The following is a 25,528-nucleotide window of genomic DNA, read 5'->3' as shown; positions in this document are numbered from 1 at the left end:
ACTCTCAGTCCATTAATTTGAATTTAAAAATAGATGATTTATTATAATTTTTGATACTTATAGTTCCAATACATATTTTTTACTTTATTTTATAAATATAATAAATAATTCACGGAGAAAAATTAATATATTAATGATTTTATTACTATTTTATTCGTTTTGATAAGAAACCTCATAAGTCAATCAACTTCAAATCATTATTATGAATAGTAGTAATTAACAATTAAATTTTTTCATGCTCGAATATTTGTTTGGGATACTAACATTATTATTATTCATCATTGGTTCATGATGTTAATGCAAGCTTAACCGAGAAAAATGTTTTTTGCTTCTCCTGAAAAATTTAGTATTTTTGACTTATGGAGTTTCTCAAATAAACGATTCAGTTACTACTATTATCAAAATCGTAATTCCTAATATAACCTAATGGTTGCAGTTACCATCAGTAATAATAATAGTTACTATCTAAGCTAGTAAAAAATATTTAAAAAATTAAGAATCTGCGTTAGCGTAGATGCATTTCTGAATTAACTAAAAGCAGTTGTAGCGCAGTGTAGTCCACAAAAAATTGGGAATAAATTTATATTTAAATTTTTATTTGTCTAAAACGCCAATTTTTCAAAAAAAATTTGAAATTTCCAAAAAAATCAAAATTTTCAATATAATTCAAATTAAAAAAAAAAAATGAAATTTCAAAAAAAAAAATTAGAAAAACGGTTGACCCTGAAGGCCATCCCTGCAACTTCCCGCTAATTCCATACTTAGGCGCTTAAAATTGCACCAATGACGTTTTTGAGCTCTTCGAGCTTAAAAATACAATTTATGGGTTATTTTGAGCTCTCCGAGCTCAAAGAGATTGCTTTCCTATGCTTTTGAGCTCTTCGAGCTCAAAAGTCTGATAGGGATTTGATAAGACACTATTTTTGGAACTTTTAAACCGCAATAACTTTTGAATGAATAAACCGATTTTCACGCGGTTGGCAGCATTCGACGCAGTTTTTTAAGCCTCACAAAGAATCTTAAATTTTGAATTGATCGCGCTAGGAATTTCGGAGTTATTCCGAAAAAACACTTTTTTCGGTTTTCTTTCGTTCACGATATCTCTCGAACGAATCAACCGATTTTGACCGGACTGGTGGCGATCGACGTGGTTTTTTGAGTTTAAGAGCTGATTAGTTTTTGGAATTGAACCATCAAGCCGTATAAAAGTTATTCCAAAAAAACCACATTTGAAAAAAATTTTTTTTTCAGTTTTTTTAAGATTTCTCAAAATCTATTGATCTGAATCGGTCCAAATAGTTTTCAAAATCTAAGTTTGGTCAAGCCCTTTTGAATGGCACCAACCGCGATAAAATCGGTCAAGCCGTTCAAAAGTTATAAGCGGTTCACATACTTTCACAAAAAACACACACACACACACACACACACACACACACACACATACATACAGACACCGTGACAACCTCGCTGGGATAGTCAGGGAAGCTTCCTGTGACCTTCAAACGTCGAGATCTGATGAAAACTCGATTTTTGCAAAACGGGGTGAAAACAATAACTTCCCGATTTTTGAAAACCTTCGATTTTCTTAGCGGGAAGTTAAAAATTTTTAAAAAACATAATTTTCAAAAATTAAGTCATTCAACGTAATCAATAACAGCTCTAATATTCGGAAATTTTTATCATATACGGATTTAAACGATTGTGTTATTATTTTGAAGTAAAAAATGTACATAACTAAAATATGGATGCAAATAAAGAATTTAATTAAATAAATTTATATTATTTTTTCTTTCAGAATTTTTACAATCTGAAATGATTACAGTTACCATCTTCGATTATAGCAGTTATAATTTTTAATAATTACAATTATCATTTTCGATAGTAATCATTACCATTATTAATAGTAACTATTACAATTGTCAATTATACCACCTATTAATTTGTGACTAATTAATTATATTACCATTTCAGATAGTAGGAATTAATATTTTTGTATAGTAAATACTATAATTAATTTTTCTCCGTGTATATGATAAAATATGACATATAATGCCATATATGATCATATACAGCCATATTATGACAAATACGGACACATAAAAATTTTTTTACGAGCGTAATAGTTCATTGAAAAATTATTCTAGTTTTTGCAGAATGTTTCATTTTTGTCTCTTCACATTAATATTTATGAAAATGTAATGAATTTACTGTCGTAGATAAGCGTAAGTCTTGATATTTTAAAAATTGATATTGCAAACAAGATGAATGCCGGAAAAGTGAAAAAAAAAAAAAAAAAAAAAAAAGAGAAACTCTCAGCCGGAGGCTTAAGTTTGTTAAATAAGTCATCGGGTAAATAACTATTTTTGCCGGGACTTTTTTTAAATCAAGTCGATTACTATTCAAGTCACCAATTTAAAGGGAACAGACTCGAATTAGTCAGACTTGAATTTCAAGAGCCGGAATTCAATCAGATACTTGAGTTTTTTTAATTTTTGTTCCCAAAGTTCGGTTAATTAATTATCGTTATTAGGGCTTAATTGTAGACGGGGAAATATGACAGCTATTATAAGTACCGTCAAACATATTTCGCGATCGAAACCCCCCACGAGAACAAGAGTGAGTTGGCGGGCAGCCAACTAAAGTTGGCGGACGGCGAAATTGAAAATTAAAATTTATTATTATTGTAAGCTCCTTAAGCTTTCGACTGCGGAAAAGAATGATAAACAATAACAATGGTATTAAGGGGAGAAATATTTCTTCGAGTTGATTTATTAAGAGTTTAAGGCTTTTTGAGCTTTGGAATTTTATATTGATTGTAATATATTTTCGGCTATGAGAAACATTTTTATTAAGATTAGTCATAAAATATTTTTATTACGGAATTGGTTATAGATAATTTAATTAATTGGTTATAGATAATTATTTATGACTTATTCAGTCATATGTGATTTCACATATACTGATAGAAGGATTTATTAACTATTAATAATTTAATTTATTTGAAGCTAATTATTTAATTTATTAAATTTTAATAAATATTTTTTAACATTCAATAAATATTTATTTGGGAGGAAAGTACATTTATACAAAAATTGGCCATATCGTGCCATATATGCCATATGTACCCATAGTAGAGCGTTTTTTTGTTCATATTGGGCCATATCAGGCCATATATGAATACTAAATTTTCTAGTATGGGTACATATGGCATTATATGACCATTTATGGAATTATATGGCTATATATGGCATTGCATGTCATGATATTGCCATATATATAGCATGATATGGCCACATATATATGACTATATATACTGTCATATATAGAGCATGATATGGTCATATATGACCATATGTATGACATGATATGGCCATATGTGTATGACCATATACATGGCATGATATTTCAATATTCACTGTCATATTTATAGCATGATATGGTCATATATGACCATATATATGGCATAATATTGCCACATATATATGACCATATATACTGTCATATATAGAGCATGATATGGTCATATATGACCATATATATGGCATGATATAGCCATATGTATATGACCATATATATGGCATGATATAGCCATATGTATATGACCATATATATGGCATGACATTTCAATATTCGCTGTTATATATATAGCATGATATGGTTATATATGGCATGATATAGCCACATATATGACCATATATGGCATGATATGGCCACATATGACCATATATATGGCATGATATGGCCACATATGTATGACCATATATACTGTCATATATATAGCATGATATAGCCGTCTATGACCATATATATGGCATGATATGACAATACATGTGGTATGATATGACCATATATATGGCATAATATTGCCATATATATGGTATAGTGTGAACATTCATATGGCTTTGTATGGATATATGTATCGCAATATGGCTATATATGGCATGGTATGGCTTTATATATGGCATGGTATGACCATATTTATGGCTTAATATGGCCATATATATGGCATAAAACCAATTTTTGTATCAAGACATATTATGGATCTTCCAGACCATATCAAGTCATATATATAGACACACCTAATTTCCTGATATGGCCATATATTTCTATATATGACCTTATCAGAAAATTTTTCCCCGGGCGCTCAATAATTCTTGCCGAACAAAAATAAGTCAGACTATCGGATTGTTTTTTTTATTGACGTGACTTACGATGACAGGGACATAAAAAAATATTGTATCCAGAAGCCGAGTAAACATCCTAAGGCTTCGATAAATCGATACGGACATAGACTTAACGATTTAAAACAAAAGTGTTAGCTATTTCTGGATGAGTTAACTTCACCGTTCTAAGCCTTGTTTGTTTATTTTATCTTATAAAAAAATACTAACATCGCTAAGTAGTAAAGCAGTAACCAGTAGTTGAGTCTCTTTGAGCCTCAGCACGAGCAATTTACCTCCCAAGTAAATAAACTGACGTTTAAATGTAAGAGCTTGAGATAAATTTACTCCATCTTATTTCTTCAGAATTCTGTCCATCCGTTGGGACGTATCCATTCTGCACTTAACACACTTAAATCCGAATTATTCAGTTCGCATTTTCAATCAGTTCGATTTAACGTCATCTTTTATTAACGTATTGCTAAAACTGGCTTGCAAGTGACGAGAAAATCCGATACTTCTAGATTACATTGAAAGCAATCGTATTGGGAGCAAAAAAAATATACCTATTTTTTAATCTTGAAAATAGTTACCAAGGAATAAAATCACTTTCGAACCTAAGAAAATATTCAATCTAACATTTTGTTTCTTTTTTTGCAGATTCGCCCGTCAGCATCCGGTAATTAAAAGTGAAATTAAATTAAAAAGTGCAATGAAAGACTCTTAAAAAATGGACTATTTGTTAAAATATTTCATCATTTTTACACGAGTGTGTTTCATAAAAAAGTTCAAGGTGTCCCAGGACCCAATTTCAATCACAATGTTCCGATCAGAAGTAAGATCTTGAAGTTCCAAGAGCAGCAAATATAACCCAACTCCAAAATCAAGATGGATACTACCAGGCTGAGTGGACCAGGGTCTGGAAGCCCAGCTCCAGACTCAACAATGCCTAGTTACACAGGCTTGACCGGTGATGGCAACGTCGACTACATCATCAGCGACTACATGGAGCGATTAGGAGAGCGGCTGAATATCCTGGAAACTGAGCTGAAGTACGCGTGGCGAGCGTTGGACCTGCTCAGCCAGGAGTACATTAAGATGTGGGAGCGATTGGAGAAGCTGGAAGGTCTGTTGTACGAGCAGCAGACGGTGATCAGCCAGCTGATTGAATTCTACGCTGGTGGTAACCAAGGACCTGGAAACGGCGGTGCGCCGAATGCGATCGAAGAAGCTCAGCGAGGATCTGTTGGAGAATTGGACGCAATTGCCAAAAGCCTGGGTCCTTCGATGGGAATTGAGGACACCAGTGTACTGAGGGAGAAGTTGGCCCAGCAGGAATTAGCAAGGATGCATTCGACTCACGACAGTGGAGCTGTTGCGGCGATTACGGAAATGCACCGGACAGTTAGGTTGGATCCTTTGGAAACGTTGGAAGAAGAAGGAGCGATGCCTGATGAAGCTTTCTACCGGAGTCTGAACAACGCTTACAGGGAAGACTTGATCTGTGGAGAGACTTCAAGGCCTGCTTCTCAGTTAGGGATGATTTGGGAAGAAGCGGAGGACGTTGATGAGTCCAATGGCAAAAAGGAAGAGGACAAGGTCAAGGGTAAGGAGGAGAAAGCTAAGGAAAAGGCGAAGGAAGATAAGGAAGAAGTTGTGGAGGAAAAGAAGGAAGAAGAGGCTGATCCGGATGAAGGAGAGATCTTTAGTGCAGCTGATTACAAGAGCTACCGAGGAAATACGCCTTGTGTCAGCGAGCAGGATCTGGCAGAATTGTCCAAATTGAGTTCGCTGGACCAGGTTGCGTTGGAGAAGCTTCATGAATTGGATAAGCTGACCAGCAAGCTTCAGAAGGACTCGCAGGATCTGATTGAATTGAATACTAGGTTGATGGAGTCTCCAAAGAGATTCAGCTCGGAAGCAGAGGCTAAGTTAGCAGAGGAAGCTAGTAGCATAGACGAACAATTGCGTAAGATATACGCTGAGACTGACGTTGACAATTGGACGTATTCCAAGAGTCCAGGATCTACGGGAAGGTCTATCTCTCGGGTCAGCACTGACTCTGGGCTGGCTACAGACGGTGATTTTACCGCCAGGTCCATTTCTCCAAGACTGAGCACCACACCAAAGAGTCACTTAGACTCGTCTGTTCACAGTACATCGACTTACACGCCACCTAGGTTAGGGTACACGAGCTCGCTTCTAGAAAAGAGCCCGGAACCAGTGATGCCCTTGCCTATAGACCCAGGTAACTTCGCAAAAGGTTACGCGGAAAACAAGGAACTGACTGATCTGATTGGCGAGAGCTTCGTAGCAGTGACCTGCGCCTCTCCGACTGTTAGCTACAACACTGCTACAGATAAGATTCCGTCGCCTACGTTGTCTGCTAGCAGCCAACACAGCATCCACAGTGTCCATAGCATCCACAGCGTCCAGAGTCTTCGAACTCGCCGTGATGGGTACTTCGGTAGCGCCGCAAGGCTCAACTTTGAGTTTCCCGAGAGTAGAACTCCACCCAGTCCATCACCAAGCTCGCCGCCTCCACCAGCTCCGAGAGACTCCAGCGACGCTTTTCTGATGCCAGCTGAAAAACTGACTGATGACAGACTAAACCGGCCCTTGTCGCCTAAATCACCTCGCGCATCACCGAAGCACGTTCCCAAGCCTTCTAACATTATGGCAGCTATCTCAGACTCTGGTCTGTCCTCAATGAGCAGCTGGAGCGGCGTCGACAAGTCTCCCAGCTCTCCCAAGACTTCGATGACCAAGATGCTGACTTCTTACTCGCTGGACCACACCAGGTCGATAATCACTGCGAACCAATTAAGAACCGCTAGTCCAATTCCTTCGCTTCCAACTTCGACTGCCATCCAAGAACCCTTGTACGACACGCCTGAAGGCCGCGATGCTTTCGGCAACGTTACTACCACCGCAAACAGTCTGATGGCGAATCACGTTCCCTTGGCTAAATCTCCAGCTTCCAAAGATGACTACACCTTCGGATCAGCTGGGAATATCAACGCCAGTCCGAAAAAACGTGGTCGTGCTCAGACACTTCAACATCAGCATACCTACGACACGGTTACTCCCGGGACGGATGTGATCTACCGACCAGATCAGCCGGCTATCTACTCCGTTGCTGGTAATCGGCAACATTTCATCACAGGAGTCTACACTAGCAGCCCCAGTGGCTCCACCCGGTCGTTGGTCCCACGAACTACCAGCGCTGAGCAATTCTACCGTGGCGCTGACTTGGCTAACTACCAAGAAGCCTACAACGCGATGCAGTACGCAGAAGCTGCGCTTTCAGGGTATCCTCATCGTAAGCCAACTAGAGTGATGTCCTACGGTGATAGAGCGAACCAAGAAGCTTACAAAACAGCTTACAGAAACATGTTTCCTGGTAATATTACTGATGCATTGTCCTACTATCCAACTTCCGCAAATCTTCCACAGACAGAAGCCGACAATTGGTATCGTGAGTCTCAGATTCCTCATGATTCAACTTCTTCTAGTATAAGGTCTATGACTTCGGATGGTAGTTATGCTCAGAATTACAACGATCGAAGATACCCTCAGCCGCCTAGTTATCAAAGCCATCAGCAGTACTACCAAAATTACCACCAACAGCGAGCTCAGTACCAACAGCAGTATCAGCAGGCCTATGTCCAGCGGATGACCAGCTCAGAAAGCAGTGCCTCGGAGAATTTCCGACAGCGTCCAGCTCAGTATGTTGTTGACAAGGACAGACAAGTTACCCAACCTCAGCAAGGTTACTACGATCCTTCCAATGTAATTGTGTCTCAGTCGGGATACATCAGCATATCAGCGGATATAAAAGAACGCGAGGAAGTAAAGGTTCCTAAGAAAGTTCGCCGTGGTTCTTCGCTGAAGAACGCGATGAGCTCGATGAGCCATTGGTTACCGGATTTGCACCTTACCAAGCGTCATCGAAGCCAATCTCTTCCGGGAGGAGTCAGGAGGGAAGATCTTGATGTTTCTGACTCTGGAAGTCAGCAAGAACCACCTGAGGTTAAGTCTAGAAGATCACACGCTGCAAGGAAGAAGAAGAAGCATAATCTGGTGTCTACAGTCTCGGGGATTCTTCAGAAGGCCAAACGAAGGAGCCACCACTCTCAATCGCTGTCTGATCCAGAGCAGTCGGAAACTGAGTGGAGCAGCGGAAGACAGAGTGGATTGTCCGAAGATGAAGATAGTGTCATGTCGGATATTAACCAAGATCCTCCTTTCTTTGCTAAAGTTCGAGCCAGCCAGAAGCGGAAAACTCCGTCTACTTTGGCGCAGCAGCAACAGATCCAGCAACAGATTCAGCAGCAAACTCCAACACTTCCGTCGCCTCAACAGCAACACCTGGACTATCTTCAACAGCAGCAGGCTGCTTTGCAACAGCAGATCCAGCAGCACCAGGAACAGCTCCAGCTTCAGGCAGCTCAGGATCGCATGAAGGAAAGAGATCTAAGGATCAAACACGAAAATAGTGAGCAAGAATTGTCAGACAACCTGACCAACGCCGAAGATGCTCATGACGGTTCAGGAAAAAGCACGGGATCAGGTTCTGGCGGGTCTACGTCAATGTTCCCGACAGTTGGAGATATTAAGCGCTCTACGGGAAGTTCCGACGAAGCTCCCAATGAAAAGGCACCCAAGTTACCAGTTGCGATGATGGGTGGAGCCAGTATGGAGTTCGCAGTGTCAAGAGCTTTGGGGAAGTATCGTCAGCGTCAGTCTTCCACAGTATCAGACGACCAGCTGATGTCTGAAGACGCTTTCGATAAGAAATCAGACGACGGCCAGTTGCAAGAATCTTCACCTCCTAAAGAAGGTGAAGAAGAATCCCAGCCTCAAGAAGAAAATGTTGAAAAAAACGAAAAGACACCGAGTGCGAAGCCTCCGGAGCTGGTGACAAGCCTGTCCGAGGAGGCACCTGTCTCGGAAGGGAGTCCGTCGGCTTCCAGCACTCGGGGCTTTGGATACGTCACCAACAGGTTCTTGCCTAGACATCAACAATCTCTGGATATTCCTTGGGGAGGTTCAAGAAGCGGAGAAGGGGATGAGGACAACAGAAGCACTCACTCCTACCGTAGCACCTCCCGTGTGTCTTCCAGGCGCCAGAGTACTGAAGACTCTATAGATTCTGAAGACGAGTGGTACTGCTACGAATTGAAGAAGCTTGAAGAATTAGAACGGCAGTCGCAGTTGGATATTGAAATGGGCCAGGTTCTCGTTGAGGAGCCTGAAGAGCAACCTTATTGTCCTGATGAAGACGTCAAGCAGCGGATGTCCTTCGTCCTGAAGGAGCTCAAGCTTAAAGCTGTTCCCAAGGACACTAACAAGATTGTTGAGGAAACCAACGAGTATAACACCAAGAAGGACAACAATTTGATTAACAATTTGAGAGGTACTAAGATCAACGGCGCCATTCCGTTGAGTCGCCAGCGACCTTTTGAAGACGACGGCAAGCCGATTCCTAAGAAAAAGAATGCTGAGAGTATTGAGACTGTTTTTGCAAGAGTTACTGACTACCACACCTGGGCCCATGAAGAAGAGGCTCGTCGTGAGGAACGGACAGCTTTGTTACCGATGGACGAAGGCTCTTCTGGCGAAACATCAGGACCTGATAGTCCTGTCCACTCCATGGACGAATTGGAAGAAGAACTGGACCTCCGCAAGGATTTAGAAGAGCAGTCCAGGCGCAGCTCCAGTGGGTCCACAATGCGTAGGGAAAGCGAGAAGCAGCTCCTTCATCAAGGTTCTGATTCCCTATCCAGGGAAGGAAGCGTCAGTGTTCCACCCAGTGAGGTCTCCGTTAGCATTCCCGGAGGCTGGGACTCAGAGAGCACTGTCGTTGAAGGAGAACGCGATGGAGCTGGAAGCGCGGAAACTGCAACGCTAAGCTTGCCCAAGATCAAGATCGATTCTTCGTCCTGCGGAAGTTCTGATACTACTTTGAAGGAAGGACAAGTCAGTCCTGGACCTCCGGGGTCTAAATGGAAGCTCCTAAAGGCTTTGAAGGAACGCAAGGCTGAAGATAAGCTCAAGGAGGAAGAAGACGCCACTGCCAAGGAAACTGCTGTTCCTCCTCCGCCTCCTACTGTGAGTATCATGATCAAGTGAGGGCACGAAAATCTCAACAGGGTCTACTCGAAATTCGGGTCCTGGTCTTGGAATTTTCACCAGGCCTAGCGGTTTCGAGGATTCTTCTGTTGTGATTGGTGATTTTTTGATGGGCTTTTATATACTTTTACATTATGGTTGTGGGTGTAATTAACGAAAAATAAAGTCAATAAGAGGCAACTTTCGTTCTTGCTCTCTAATGTCAATTAAGGCTACTTGGATCTAACGACTAGGGTTAAGGATAGGTTATTCGTTTTCTAATTATTGGTTTTAGTAGGATACTTTGTAACGAAGCTTACCTAACCTCGTCAAGCTTTCAATTCGATGAGGATATATTAATTAATTATTTATAAATAAGATAAATGTCCCAGCTTATCTAAAGACTATTTGTAATTTTTCTAAAAAATCTTGATGGTTTTTGATGATTTTTAAATTTTTTTACCATAGCTTTTTTGGAAGATATTCTAAAATTTTCGCACATAGGTATAAAGGTGCTTCTTGGATGAAAAATTGAGTTTTGGAGCATGCTTGAAAAAAAGTTACTTGATCAATAGACAGTTAAGGAGATCCATAAAAAATTTTATTTTTTATATTATAATTCATTTTATCAATGTTAAAAATGAATTTTTAATAATTAGTGTTTTAAAATTTGAAATTAATAATATTGTTGATGAAAAAAAAGTGTAAGAATCGTAAAAAATGAGTTTAAGTTGATTTTAAGCTAAATTTTAATTTCAACAAGATGGCGGATGTAACGTTGCACGAAATGGCGGCTTAGATGGAAAATTGATAGTATAGGTTAAGGAGATCCACACTAAGTCAAATTTTTAATTCTGAAAATTTGTAAATTCTGAATAATTAATAAAAAAAATTAAAAAACAGGTTTCTGGGATATTTAATTAGATAATTAGGAAAATTGTAATTTTTATATGAATAGAGATTCCACCAGCCGGTATTTGGTTAAGAATTTAATGCAATTAACGATTAAAAAAAAATTTTATTTTCATTGAATTTGATTGAAAAAATAATAAGCTTTCGATTAAAACAATAAAAAAAGTAACTTTCTGAACGTATTACGGAGATATTTTATATTTTTTATGAAAAATCACTCGGAGCTTGCGTTCTCTAAAGTCTTGTATTTGACTTGGCAACACCGCTTGCGCAGTTACCCAAAGCATAAGTTCCCGCGGTTTTTAAATGCTAGAAGATCTTAGTCATTTTAGTTAGACAGTAAACATAAATAAATTTGAAGGTTAGGGAACTCTTGCGGTGTTGTCAAGTGTATACCAGTAATTCAGAGTGCTATATTTTTTATTAGTCAATTAAATGTTAATAATTATTTAATGAGTAAACTTTTCGGAAATTTCCTCAATAATGTTATTAATTAATTTAAAAATTAACTTTAAGATGCATAACAAAAGTATTTCTACGTATTATTTTTTTATAGACATTCTTTACACTAGAAGAGTTCTTGGATCTCCTTAAGCGGATTCTTTTATAATCTTAGCGAATTTTTATGGTCATGAATATATAATGAAAACAGAAAAATATTGAAGTACTTTCATGGTAATATGCGGCATCAATAGTCTAGATTAGAACATTTTGATGCAAATTATGGAAAAAAATTTGGATTGAAGTATTGATTTAATTTCTATGACGTGAAGTTAGGAAATTCCTAGGATAGCTTCTAAGGACATGAAAGCGATAGAGTTATGTAAGATGTTATGCATGTTAGGTGGTGAACACAGAACAGATTCTAATGTAATCGAGCAAGCATGAAAACGAAAACTCGATGCAAATCGAATAAGTGGAACACCTTTATCATAAAAGTCGATATATGCTTATAGGAATGTAATATGGTTTCATAAGAGGATTTTGAAGAAACAATATAATGTTATGCAACAAAATAAATGCAATTATACTTTAAAAAATTTTTATTATCATAACTTTACTATCAATGCATTGTAATAAAATTGTCCGCAATTTTAGTGCGCAAATTCGAAAAAGTTCAATTTGATCGTAAAAAATTAATAACAAATTTTTACAGTATAGGAAATTTTTTTTGGAGATACTGAATAAATCTTGCGCTGAAAAAAAATTATTTTTTTTTAGTGTGGTTCAAATGTTATGATCATCATTGATAGAGTCGTTTTTGAATAGAGTAGTTTTGGCTTGATGAGTTAAAGACTTCGGCAATTTGAAGTTGTAGAATTTGGCAAGCTTCCATAAGAACTTGTGCCAAAATAACTTCAGTTGGTCGTTTTTATCCAAGTTATTTTGGATTGGACGATCATGACAATATTATCAAATTATAATAGAAAACTTGCATTAATTAATAAACATTAATAAAAATAATCTATATTTTTAGGAGAATAAGAAAAATACTCTATCTCTAAATACATGATTAAGAAATGACCTTGTATCTTGTGAACTATTGACATTTTTTAAGATATTAGCTCATCCCGATGTTACACTCATCGAGACCTTTCATTTGAGTACCCACATCCATTTTTCATATATTTTATATATTTATATATATTATAAATATGTATACATAAAAAATATATAAAAAATGCATGTGGGTACTCAAATGAAAGCTCTTGACGAGTGTAATATCAGGATGAGCTTATATCTTTAAAATATATGTCATATATATGTATACATAAAAAATATATAAAAAATGCATGTGGGTACTCAAATGAAAACTCTTGACGAGTGTAACATCAGGATGAGCTTATATGTTTGAAAACGTTAATATTTAAGAAAGTACAGTGCAATTTAACGAAAGTCATTATTTAAGGTAGTTTGATCGTCGCATTCCGAGGTCAAATTAATAGATATTTTTTTTTTCTTTTTTGCAAGTGATCACTCGAAAAATAGCATAAAATATAAAATTATTTCTAATCAGAATTTAATTCAATAAATTCAATTCATAATTATGGTTAAATAATTATAATAATATAACTATTAAAATATCAACTGACAAGTACTGGGCAGCCACAAAACAATAACAATTGTTATAGGTTATGCATGGTCGGTATTTAAAACAGCTGCTCACGGTGTTCATTTATTGTTTAAATTTACGTGAACTTTTAATGTATGTTTAATAACAATTTATTTTAATGGAAAAAAACTTTATGATTATATTTCAATTTCAAATTTGCCGCGCACCGAGAAGTCGCCATTTTTTCCCTAATAAAGATAGGGGAGTAATGTTTCCGCCAAACAACAAAGATAGAAACCAATTTTTGATATTAAAAAATTAATTAAATTAAAACTATGTGGTAAATCGTTATCAAATTTTGATAGAATATGTATGAAACATTGTTCTATCTATTGGAAAGTTTGTTTATTGGGTCAAGTCGGCCGATTTTTTATAAATCCTCCATTTCCGGAGTTATTGAACAAGGACACTCATAAGAGACCGTGTATTTTTGCAAAACTTTAATTAATTATATCTCTTAAACGGTGTGGTAAAAAAATCTGATTTTTTTTCTATAGATGTATTAAATCATAATCTTTCGAATGAATATAAAAAAATATCGGGTCAAGTTGAAGTCATTTGGAGCCCAAACTACCTTAATAAAGCAAAATTTTCTTCATTCATATTGTACAAGTCATGGCAGTCACGTAGTGACTGCAAGGTTGTTTATGATTATTATTAATGTTTAATTAATATTAATTCCCTCAAAAAAATTTAAATCACAGATTATGCAAGTTCTTTATTATAATTTAAACAATGTACTAAGAAAAATATTTTTTTTTCAGTGCAAATATTAATAAAATTCTTGAATATTTAACTGTAAAAACAGTTAATTCAGTCTACCTACCCAATTAATAATATAAAGTATCCATTTCCAAAAACTGCGACCAATAATTCACGAGTAACGACCATGAAAACTAATTAAAACGGTCTATTGATCAAGTGCCTGTAAATGAAAATGATATAATAATAATAATAATTGTAATTTATCGAATGATAAATAAAGCAACCCTAATTCTAACTCTAAGTAGGAGTAGAGCCGCACTCGGAAAGTTGCTAGTCAACCATTTGATCGTGATTTGTAATATTATAACAGGTGGTAATAACTCGGTAATAATCCGTACGCATTGCAGATCATACTCACGTGAGATTTGACTGGTACTCTATTGAATATCACGCAACGTCCGGGGATTTTGCGCATACTACTATGCTTCGCTCCGGTAATAGAAACTCCGAAAACTATCGATTAATCGAATAAACAAAAAGTAATTGCCGATATTTAAAAAAACAGGGAGAGAAAAGACCAATTTCTCACTTTTATATTATACATTATTGCTATTACTATTAAAATAATTAAAATAAAAAATAATAATATTGAAAAAGAGAATAAAACAGAGCCGCAATTAGCATTGCAGAGGTAATTTACATAAAATTACAGTAACGTACATTAAATTAAGAAAAATATTTAATCATCGCTTACAAACTCGGAAAGTTTTATTTTAATTAAAATTTTGTTATTAATGTTAACGTTAATTGCACTCGAACATTTTTCAGCACAGTATCATCTGTAATGATAATAATTATTAAATAATAAATAGATAAATAAATTAGTAAATTGAAGGTGTCAATTAATAAATTAACTCTCAAGGGTCTCATCGATTGTTCTGGCGATTTTATTAATAGTTTTAGCCGCGCCGATTGAGGCTAATTGAATCGTGTTGGTTTTTAAAATTGAAATTACAATTGAAAAAAAGATCAAAGGAACGGTTTGATGGAAAATTTCGCGGTGAATTTTGGTATTAATTTTAATTGAAAGGAAATTGGGTGAAAAGTTTGAAAGCAATTATTTGTCGAGTGAAGTTGAAGGAAATTGCGATATCTTTTTAGGGAAAAGTTTGTACTGTAAAAATTGCGGAGGTAAATTATTTATATAATTAATAAAAATTCACAATCATTTGTTTGAAAATATAGAGATTTATACACTGATAGAAAGATTTATTAACTATTCATAATTTAATTTAATTGAAGACAATTATTAAGTTTTAATAAATATTTTTTAACATTCAATAAATATTTATTTGAGAGGAAAGTACATTTATTAACAGTTAATAAGTATTTATTAATAGTTAACAAATATTTATTAACAGTTAATTTGTTTCGCTTTCAATGTCATATGATATGAAGATTGCTTATAAACAAAAATCATCTTTATAAATTATTTGCATTAATTATATTATATTATAATAACGTTTATTGTAAAATACCAAATTCTATCACAGCTCATAATTATCTTTTATATTTTTAAATATTAAAAAAGTTAATTTATTTAGTGAATTGAATTACTATCATGTATTCCAGCTATAGGGTTATAAAAAGTGTCAAAAAAAAATTACTATTTTTACTTTTTATTTTAAATAAATATTTGTTAATAGTTAACAAATATTCATTAATCATTAATAAATATTTATTAACAGTTAATAAATTGTACTTAATAAATTACCTATTAACTGTTAATAAAAAAGAGCTCTTATCACTGTTGTTTATTTTTTAAAAATATAATAGATTTTGGCAAAATACCTGTTCTAGATGTTATAACGGTGGTTGGAGGTGTTGAAGTGTTTAAAAGACCCATTTAAGAGGTGACAGTGGAGGTAGGAGGTCTTGCAGCGCTTAAAATATCTATTTGAGAGGTAACAGTGGAGGTCGGGCGTTTTTTCTTTTTGGAAGATCTGACAGTTGAGGGAGAAGGTGTTTGATTTCGGAAAATATACTCTGTAGATGTTATAGATTGGAGGAAAAAAATTAGATGTCATGTCAGCGTCTCGTTTGTTTAAAAAAGGGCTACAAGACTCCAGAGGTATTTATTCTTGAACTTGGCACAGTAAATCTTGTAAATTTTGTTTAGGTTTCTCTTTTTTGAGGAAAACCTCTAATAGGTTATCATTTTGGTTCCTGTCTTTTAGGTAGCGCTGCACTTATCTTTATTCTTTTGTAATAGAGCTCTTCGTCAATCAATACTTCTGTAATTCCATCTAAAAATATAAATTAAAAAAAAATATATTAACTGTTAATAAATCGTATTCAATAAATAATTTATTAACAGTTAGTAAAATGTACTTAATAAGTTACTTATTAACTGTTGACAGAAAAAAACTCTTATCACTGTTGTTTATTTTCGAAAATGTAATAGATTTTGGAAAAATACCTGTTTTAAATGTTACAGTAGAGGTAGGAGGTCTTGCAGCGTTAAAAATATCTATTTGAGAGGTGACAGTGGAGGTTCGACGCTTTTTCTTTTCGGAAGATCTGACAGTTGAGGAAGGAGGTGTTTGATTTCGGAAAATGTATTCTGCAGGTATTAGTTTGGAGGAAAAAAATTAGATGTCATGATAGTGTCTTGTTTTTTTAAAAACAGGTTACAAGACCTAGAGGTATTTCTTCTTGAACTTGGCGCAGTAAATCTTGCAAATTTTGTTTCGGTTTCTTTTTTTTGAGGATGTCTAATAGGTTTGGAGCTACATCATTGACAGTAATATTGTTGAAATCGTCACCAATTAGTAATTTTAAACTATGCACTAGCTCAATTAAACATTTCGGTTTCATGAGTAAAAATTCTTTTACATTGAATCTGTCTTTTTCTTTTTTCATAACGTTTCTCCAATAATTTACATGATAGGTTAGATCTATTGCATATTTAGGTTCGTGTCTCTTAGGTAATGCTGCACTTGTCTTTATTCTTTTGTAATTGAGCTCTTCGTCAATCAATACTTTTGTGATTCCATTTAATAATATAAATTAAAAAAAAATATATTAACTGTTAATAAATATTTGTTAACTGTTAACAAATATTTATTAACATTTAATAAATCGTATTCAATAAATAATTTTTTAACAGTTAATAAATTGTACTTAATAAATTATTTATTAACTGTTAATAGAGAAGAACTCTTATCACTGTTGTTTATTTTCGAAAATGTAATAGATTTTGGAAAAATACCTGTTTTAGATGTTACAGTAGAGGTAGGAGGTCTTGCAGCGTTAAAAATATCTACTTGAGAGGTGACAGTGGAGGTTCGACGCTTTTTTTTTTCGGAAGATCTGACAGTTGAGGAAGGAGGTGTTTGATTTCGGAAAATGTATTCTGCAGGTATTAGTTTGGAGGAAAGAAATTAGATGTCATGATAGTGTCTTGTTTTTTTAAAAACAGGTTACAAGACCTAGAGGTATTTCTTCTTGAACTTGGCGCAGTAAATCTTGCAAATTTTGTTTCGGTTTCTTTTTTTTGAGGATGTCTAATAGGTTTGGAGCTACATCATTGACAGTAATATTGTTGAAATCGTCACCAATTAGTAATTTTAAACTGTGCACTAGCTCAATTAAACATTTCGGTTTCATGAGTAAAAATTCTTTTACATTGAATCTGTCTTTTTCTTTTTTCATAACGTTTCTCCAATAATTTACATGATAGGTTAGATCTATTGCATATTTAGGTTCGTGTCTCTTAGGTAATGCTGCACTTGTCTTTATTCTTTTGTAATTGAGCTCTTCGTCAATCAATACTTTTGTAATTCCATCTAAAAATATAAATTAAAAAAAAATATATTAACTGTTAATAAATAGTGATTAATTCCTATGATGTTAAAAAATCATTTATTAACAGTTAATAAAGCTTATTAAGTATAATCCTTCTATCAGTGTACGGAAAAAAATTGTTAAATTTAAGAGTCGTAATGTGGAAAAATTACATAATTAAATAATGTTATATTGACAAAAAAATAATATTAATTCTTCAGGAGTAAAAATACTGATTTAAAAAACATAAAAAAGTGAGAAAAAGGTTTTGATTAAATAATTATACTTTAGCTCATATAGAAAAGCTTAAGTTTTAAGAAATTTTTAGAAGCTAGTGTGCCTCTAATTAAACAGTGTCAAACGCTTTTAAAAATTGCAAAGAAAAAATATTTATTTAAAGTTTCCTAAAAAAAAAGTTAAAAAAGAAAAATCTTAGTTAAAATAAATAAAATTCCTGATGATGTACAATTACGTTAAAAATTACTTTAGAAACATTTTAGGAAACATAAAAATTTTTTCAATTTTTTTTTTATTATAAAAACAAATTATTTTCTTTTCACTTCGTGGAAAATTACATTATAAATCGTAATAAGCATCGCTTGATATAAGAAACTAGAAAAATTGCAGTTCGAAATAACATTTTTATAAATTCAAACTTTGAATGTTAATTTTCAGAGTTTTCAATATAATATTTACATTTTACAATGTAATTCTTAAAAAATCTGTAATAATTACAATCTGAGATTGTAATTTTTCCAGTTTTTATATGAAGCATCACGTTGCATTATATAATGTAATTTTTCTCTTTTTATTCCGTGGACGTGCTAAATTTACATTTTTTATAATATAAAACTTATATTTCTAAAAATTAACATTTTCACGTTGACAATTTTTATAATGTAAAAATTCTATTGATAAAACGATAAATTTAACATTCTTTACTGTTATTTTGATAGGAATTTTTTTCCATTCATTATTTAGAGAACTAAAAAAGTACTAAACTAAATTTTCACATCATTTTACGTGTATGAAATTTACAAATAATTGCTAAATTTACATTCTTTTCACATGCAGAAAAAAATTTTGTTAAAATAACATAAGATATGTTGTGGTAACAAATTATATATTAAAGTAACAAAATTTAGATTATAACAAGTTATTGATATGTTATAAAAACAAAACAGTTTTGTTACTATAGCAAAATCCTTAAGTTGATTTGACAAAATACTTTAGCTGGTATAACAAATAAATTTGTTACAGTAAATTCTATAAGAATTAATTTAAAAAATATGCTACAATCAGCTATACGACGTTCTAATTAGCAAATTGTCTAACTCCATTTTAGAGAATCTTCTATTTGTACGAAAAAAACAATTAGTTCAAAATTTATTATCACTTTAAAAAACCATTCAATATCATTAATATCTAATAGAGTTATAATATTTAGGTTTTAATTATTCAAATAATTTATAATTGGATTATTGCTACATCAAAATGTTAAAAAATCACCCTCTAAAAAATAAGGAATTAGCCAAATTGCTAATTAGACCGTCGTATAGCTGATTTGGAAAATATTTTGGCAACAAATTAATTTTGACAATAAATTAATTTTGTAAATTAACAAACTGGTTTATTATTTATTTATTTATTTATTTATTTATTCAATTTTTATGTCAAGGCAAACTAGCCGAATGACAATAATATACATAATTTTTATAATAAAGTACACGTATAACAATATTAAATATATATAAGACTACACAGTAAAAAATTTTGCGTCATTGCGTCAAAAAATTGTGTGTTAAAAATTTTTGTGTTAAATATTTAACACTTTTTTGTGTTAATTTAACATTTATCTGTGTTAATTTAAGAAAATTAATGTTAAATTTACACATAAATGTGTTAAATATTTAACACAAAAATTTTTAACACACAATTTTTTGACGCAATGACGCAAAATTTTTTACTGTGTAACATCATCATATTTTAAGGAAGTTAATAATTTTGAATGATTTAATAACATAGTTGCAAAATTCAATAGTACTGTACTATTTATAAGAATGAGAACAACAATAGAATCAATGAGCAATATTTGAAAGCTAATTTTTTCAATGGTAACATATTAGATACTTTAGTAATTTAAAATGTAAATTTTATATTTTAAATTTTTAAGGAAGTCCTTTCGCTCCAGTTGAGTCATAACAACTGTAGTAGTAAATTTTCAATAAATTAAAATACAAAACCCATAAAAATTCCTAAAATTAAAAAATAAATAGTATATGAGGCATTAATCGTTGAAATTTTGAAAATTAAAAAAAAAATAGTTAAATACAAAAATTAATTTTTTGCTCGACGGGCAGAAAGCGTCAACTTTCGGCCCGCTGCGCTAAACGAAGTTGCCCCTTTCTGCCTTCGTCGAGCAAAATAGTAGCACACTCCACGGAAGTACAGAAAGCCTCAGATCACATGTTTGTTGACCTCGGCTTCGCCTCGGCCAACAATTAGATGTGATCTAAGACATTTCTTACTTTACTTCCCTAGGTGTGTAATATACTATTGACTGTTGTAAATCAGCTGTTAGTAACCTGTCCGTGATTTGGCAACGCTTTATTTCGGTTGTTTACATTTCTATTTGCACAATATAACCTTAACCGTGTTTAACTTTTTGCAGTCAGTGTAAATAAGTAAATTAATTAAAAATTTTTAGTCACAAAACCATAACATTCTAATGTCTCATGGCAGGAATGCTAGTATTTTTTAATTATTGTTTTATTTTTCAATTATGAATTATGAAAATTTAACAATAAATTAACTAATAAGTATGTATGAAAAACATAAGCGCGTTAAAGTTTAGTTTGAATTTATTGAATGGTCTGAAGCTCGCGCGCTACGCAACGTTGCCAAATCTTTTGACTCCATTTTATTGTAGGTAACTTGAGAATTTTTTGTGATTTTTAAATATTAATTTCTCAATAAATATCTCGGTAACTGATATATTTTATTGCAAAAAAAGAAACCTGAATATTTCGAAAATCTGATTTTTAGTTTTTTTTTACTTCATCTAATCCATGACTGATAGTATAATTCGAGAAATACTGCAAACGTCTGATTTTCTCGTAAGACTCTGAACAAATACTAACATTTAAAAATTTTATTTTTCCAAAAATTTGTCCGGTAAAGTATAATTTAAACCTCACTATAAGATAAATAAGGACCTTAACTATTATAAAAAAATTAAATTTACTCATAATCTAATATTTTTTATTTTACATTGGCGGCGAAAGGACCTCCTTAAATGGCCTGTTTGACATTTATAGTACATTTTCTCGTTCTAGTTTCACAAAAAATTCAAAAGCTTTATTTTTGAAGGAGTCTAGGCTGAGTGATTCTATGACTTCAGTGGGTAGCTCTTTCCAGATTCGAATTGCAGTACAACTTTATTAGTACAACTTTAAAAATTTTGTTAATGCAACTAATGGATTTGGTGCTATAACTACACTTATTTATCACCACAACATATCTTTCAGTTATTCCGTCTTTTGTTATTTCAACAAAATCTTTTTTATGCGTGCATTTCTAAATTTATAAGCTTTACAATTTCTCCTTTAATTTTAACAGTTCAATTTTTCTGTACAGGAATTTAGGTTAAAAATTCAGAAACTGAAAAGATAGAGCCAAAGCTGAAAGAATTAAGATCCCGATAAATTCTCAGTAACTTTTTGGAGATTAAACTTACCAAGTTTATAAAAGCCGGCTCGCCGCGAAAAGTTTGCTCGTAAGAAATGAAAATTATGAATGAAATGAAAACTAACACGGTGGTAGATTAATAAGACTGTTTAGTGAATAAAAAATGGCAAACTAAGTCTAGCGTCTTAAGTTAGAACTCCACCACACCATCATCATAATCATTATCATTATCACTAGCATAGCTTAATCTAAGAAACTAACGGTTGTATTACGTCATAGCAAACCAGCACAATAAATAATTGATGCTTGATACTTGACCGTCTGAAGAAAGCTCGGCTTACAGTCAACGCTCTCTGTATTTGACTCGCCCGTACAGGACCATTCTCTGTATTTGACTCGTCCTTGTCCATAAGAGCTGTGTAAAATCGTCAAGTACAGAGGAAGAATGTGGTCAAATACAGAGAGCCCCTGGCGGTTTCGGCGACACGGTGAAAGCACGGTCGTTTCACCGTATAAAGTTCGTTCTTACCGAGCGATCTGTCAGTCAACATCGGATACCGTTGTGAACGATATCTACTATAAATTTATTGAATATTTACGGTGCATACGCAAGTGAATCTACGACGTTATGACCGACACTGTACGTTCAATATACTGTCCAAATACGGTGATTTTACGCTACTATCACGGACAATAAAATAAAAAAAATATTGCGGACAGTCTAGACCGAGACTCGAACCCGATTCATCCGGTCGCGCGCCCAAAACTCTACCAGCTAGGCTATCTAAGACACTGCACGAAACATTTGATTCAGTCACATCATAAGGTGTCAAAACCAAGTCATTTTTTTTTCATTGCACAGATAAAAATAGCTTAAATAAAGTTATATTTTTTCCATGACTTCAAAATAATAATCGTAATAAATGATTCAAATTTTTGATGATTACGAAATTCTTAATTTCGAAATTATGGTGAAATTATTAACTGTATAAAAAAAGATCTGGAAAAGAAATTGCTAAAAATTGAATTGTTAAAAAAAAATATCTCATAATAATTTTTCTTGATAACAAACAATTTTTCCGTAATTTTGAAATTAAAGTTTTCGTCTCTAAAAAAAAAAAAAAAACAATATTGATTATTATATTTTTCATAATCAAAAGGTATTATAGTTTCTCATTTAAGACTATAAAAAAAATTCAACACTTGTAAGCCACAAACTCTTCTGAAAAGTATTGAAATGATGGATCTCTGTTGATTGCCTGTAATCTGATTAATTTTTTATAATTTTACTTTGAAATAAACAAAATTACAATAATTTAATATTTTTTTTTAATTTTTCATCCCGATTAGTTACTGAAAATTTCTCATTTACCTATCTTTTTATACACTTTGAGTATTTTTAATGAAATAAAAAAAAAAAAAATATAATCAGCACTTTTTCATTGTTGACTAGTAAAAAATTCCTGACTTACCGACATTATACGCTCGTTTCACGGTCGTTTCACTCACAGACTACTGTGCATCTACCACCGAGTTACGGTTTTTTGACAATTTATATGTTTTCGAATGACTGTCAAATGACAGACGATCGATCGATGATCTACGATTTTTACTCAGGTAAAAAATAGGAGAAGTCGAGTAAAAATTTGGTATTTCGAATAGTGAAGTATGATAACTATACAGAATAAAAATCATAAAGTAACTTTGAAAAACTTTTACAATGATACTCGTCGTTCACTGTCAAATGACGGCCGTTCGATAGTCAAGTGACGGTCATTCGACGATCATTTGTCGACACTGTGAATTTATGGTACATTCACCGTCGTTTCACGATCATTTTACCGTGACCATGAATCCGCCAGGGGCGGTCAAATACAGAGAGGTCCAATACAGAGAGCGTCGACTGTACTGTTCGACAAAACGCGACTTAAGCCCGCGGATTAAACCTCCGCGTCGGCCATGACAGTTTAACCAAAGTCAATTTGAGGAAGGATTTTGCTATCAATCTATGCTCGTTAATATATATCATATAATATAATAGAAGCGGGTCGTGAATTATAATAAAATATTAAGGGGCCACAGGCGACGTGTTTAAGCTTTTAGTTACACATCGATTTTCCCATCATCATATCATCACAATATATATCATATATATTACACAACATATATCATAGCTGCTATTAATTAATGTACTCACTTGAGTTTCAATTTGGGTACTTACTTTGTGGGTAAGTTATCGGCAAATCGGAAAACATTAGCTCGTTGATAGTATCAAGATCTGCATTATCTTTCATATCGCGGGTCATATCTTCATATCTCATATCCATATGTCATATCGTGTCGTGATTATAATCATCGGATTTTTAGGTTAGTAAAATGTAGCTAGAAGCTTGGTAGATATTAAATAAATACGAATATGATTATATCATATATTATTGATAGTATTCAAATGATAATAACGGTTAGAAAGTAGTAATATCGCCAGTCAATAGCGGCCTAATTAATCGTTTAGTGTAGTCAAACAAGACTTATTCTTTTAGTAACATGGCGGCTGGATTGATAATTTTTGTTTTTTTATTTGGTAAGGTTGTTTTTAAGGTGGAAAAGTTGTGGGTTCTTAAAATCCATTAAGAAAAGTTGAATTTTTGAGGGTTGTTTGGAAAATTTGAATGGAAAATGGATTAATTTTTATTGTTTTAATGGAATCTATTGTTTTCAATTAATGTTTAGTATTTTTAGAAAAATTCGGTGTTTGTAATGGATCTATTAATTTTCAATGGATTGTATTGCTTATAATGGATTCTATTAATTTCAGTGGATTCTATTAACTTTGATAGATTATATTGCTTTTACTAAATTTAACTATTTTTAATGGATTCCATTATTTCTAATGGAGTTAATACTTTTAATGGATTCGAAAATTTTACAAAAATTTAATTATCTTTAATAGATTTTATAACTTCCAATTAATTCTATTTATATAGGCATATTCCATTACTTTTAATAGACTATTAATTTTAATGGATTCTAATAATTTCGTAAATTTTATTGATTTTGATGAATTATTTACTTTCACTTGATTTTAATATTTTTAATGGATTCTATTACATTTAATGGACTATTACTTTCAATAGATTCAATTAATTTCAATGGATTCTATTGACTTTTATAAATTCTATTATTTTCATCCGATTTTACTATTTTTAATGGACTTCACAAAATTTAATGGGTTCCATTATTTTTAATGGACTATTACTTTTAATAGATTCCATTAATTCCAATAGATTATATCGATTTCGATAAATTCTATTACTTCAATTAGATTTCACTATTTTTAATGAATTCCATTCTTCTAATAGAGTGAATTCTTTTAATGGATTCTACAATTTTATAAAAATTTGATATTCTTCAATAGGTTTCATTAATTTCAATGAATTCTATTTATACAAATACATTCCATTACTTTTAATGGACTATTACTTTTAATATATTCCATTAATTTCAATGGATTCTAATAATTTCGATCAATTCCATTATTTTCATAAGGTTTTACAATTTTTAATGGATTTCATTACTATTAATGGTTTATTACTTTTTATTGATTCCATTAATTTCAGAAGTTTCTATTGATTTTAATAAATTCTATTACTTTCATTAGATTTTACTGTTTTTAATAGATTCCATTATTTGTAATGGAATTAATACTTTTAATAAATTCCACAATTTTACATAAATTTGATTATATTTAATAGATTCCATTACTTTGAATGAATTTTATCATTTTCAAAATATTCTATTACTTTTAATGGATTCCATTAATTTCAGTAGATTATATTGATTTTAATGGATTCTATTTATTTCAGTAAGATCTTTTATTTTCACTAGATTTTTCTATTTTTAATGGATTCCATTAATTTCAATAGATTCTATTGATTTCAATAAATTCCATTACTTTCACTAGATTTTGCTATTTTTAATAGATTCCATTATT

The 25,528-nt window shown here is 32.6% G+C and overlaps 1 protein-coding gene across 14 annotated transcripts in view; it reads left to right on the top strand.

Annotated features, from left to right (window-relative positions):
• Positions 1-25,528, top strand: part of LOC123267470 — a 134,782-nt gene that overhangs the window by 42,123 nt on the left and 67,131 nt on the right. For 13 of the 14 annotated variants that reach the window (XM_044732102.1, XM_044732099.1, XM_044732100.1 and 10 more), the window contains exon 3: positions 4,821-10,274. In XM_044732102.1, the coding sequence (XP_044588037.1) occupies positions 5,049-10,274 (5,226 nt within the window). In that variant the 5' untranslated portion in view covers positions 4,821-5,048. Of the gene's footprint in view, positions 1-4,042; positions 4,486-4,820; positions 10,275-25,528 lie in introns of those variants that run through there. The other variant, XM_044732101.1, reaches the window with a different exon arrangement.

Source organism: Cotesia glomerata, linkage group LG6 (assembly GCF_020080835.1).
Source record: "Cotesia glomerata isolate CgM1 linkage group LG6, MPM_Cglom_v2.3, whole genome shotgun sequence".
NCBI classification, from domain to species: domain Eukaryota; kingdom Metazoa; phylum Arthropoda; class Insecta; order Hymenoptera; family Braconidae; genus Cotesia; species Cotesia glomerata.
Note: the sequence above shows the minus strand (reverse complement) of the source record. Positions and strands in the feature narration are given on the sequence as shown.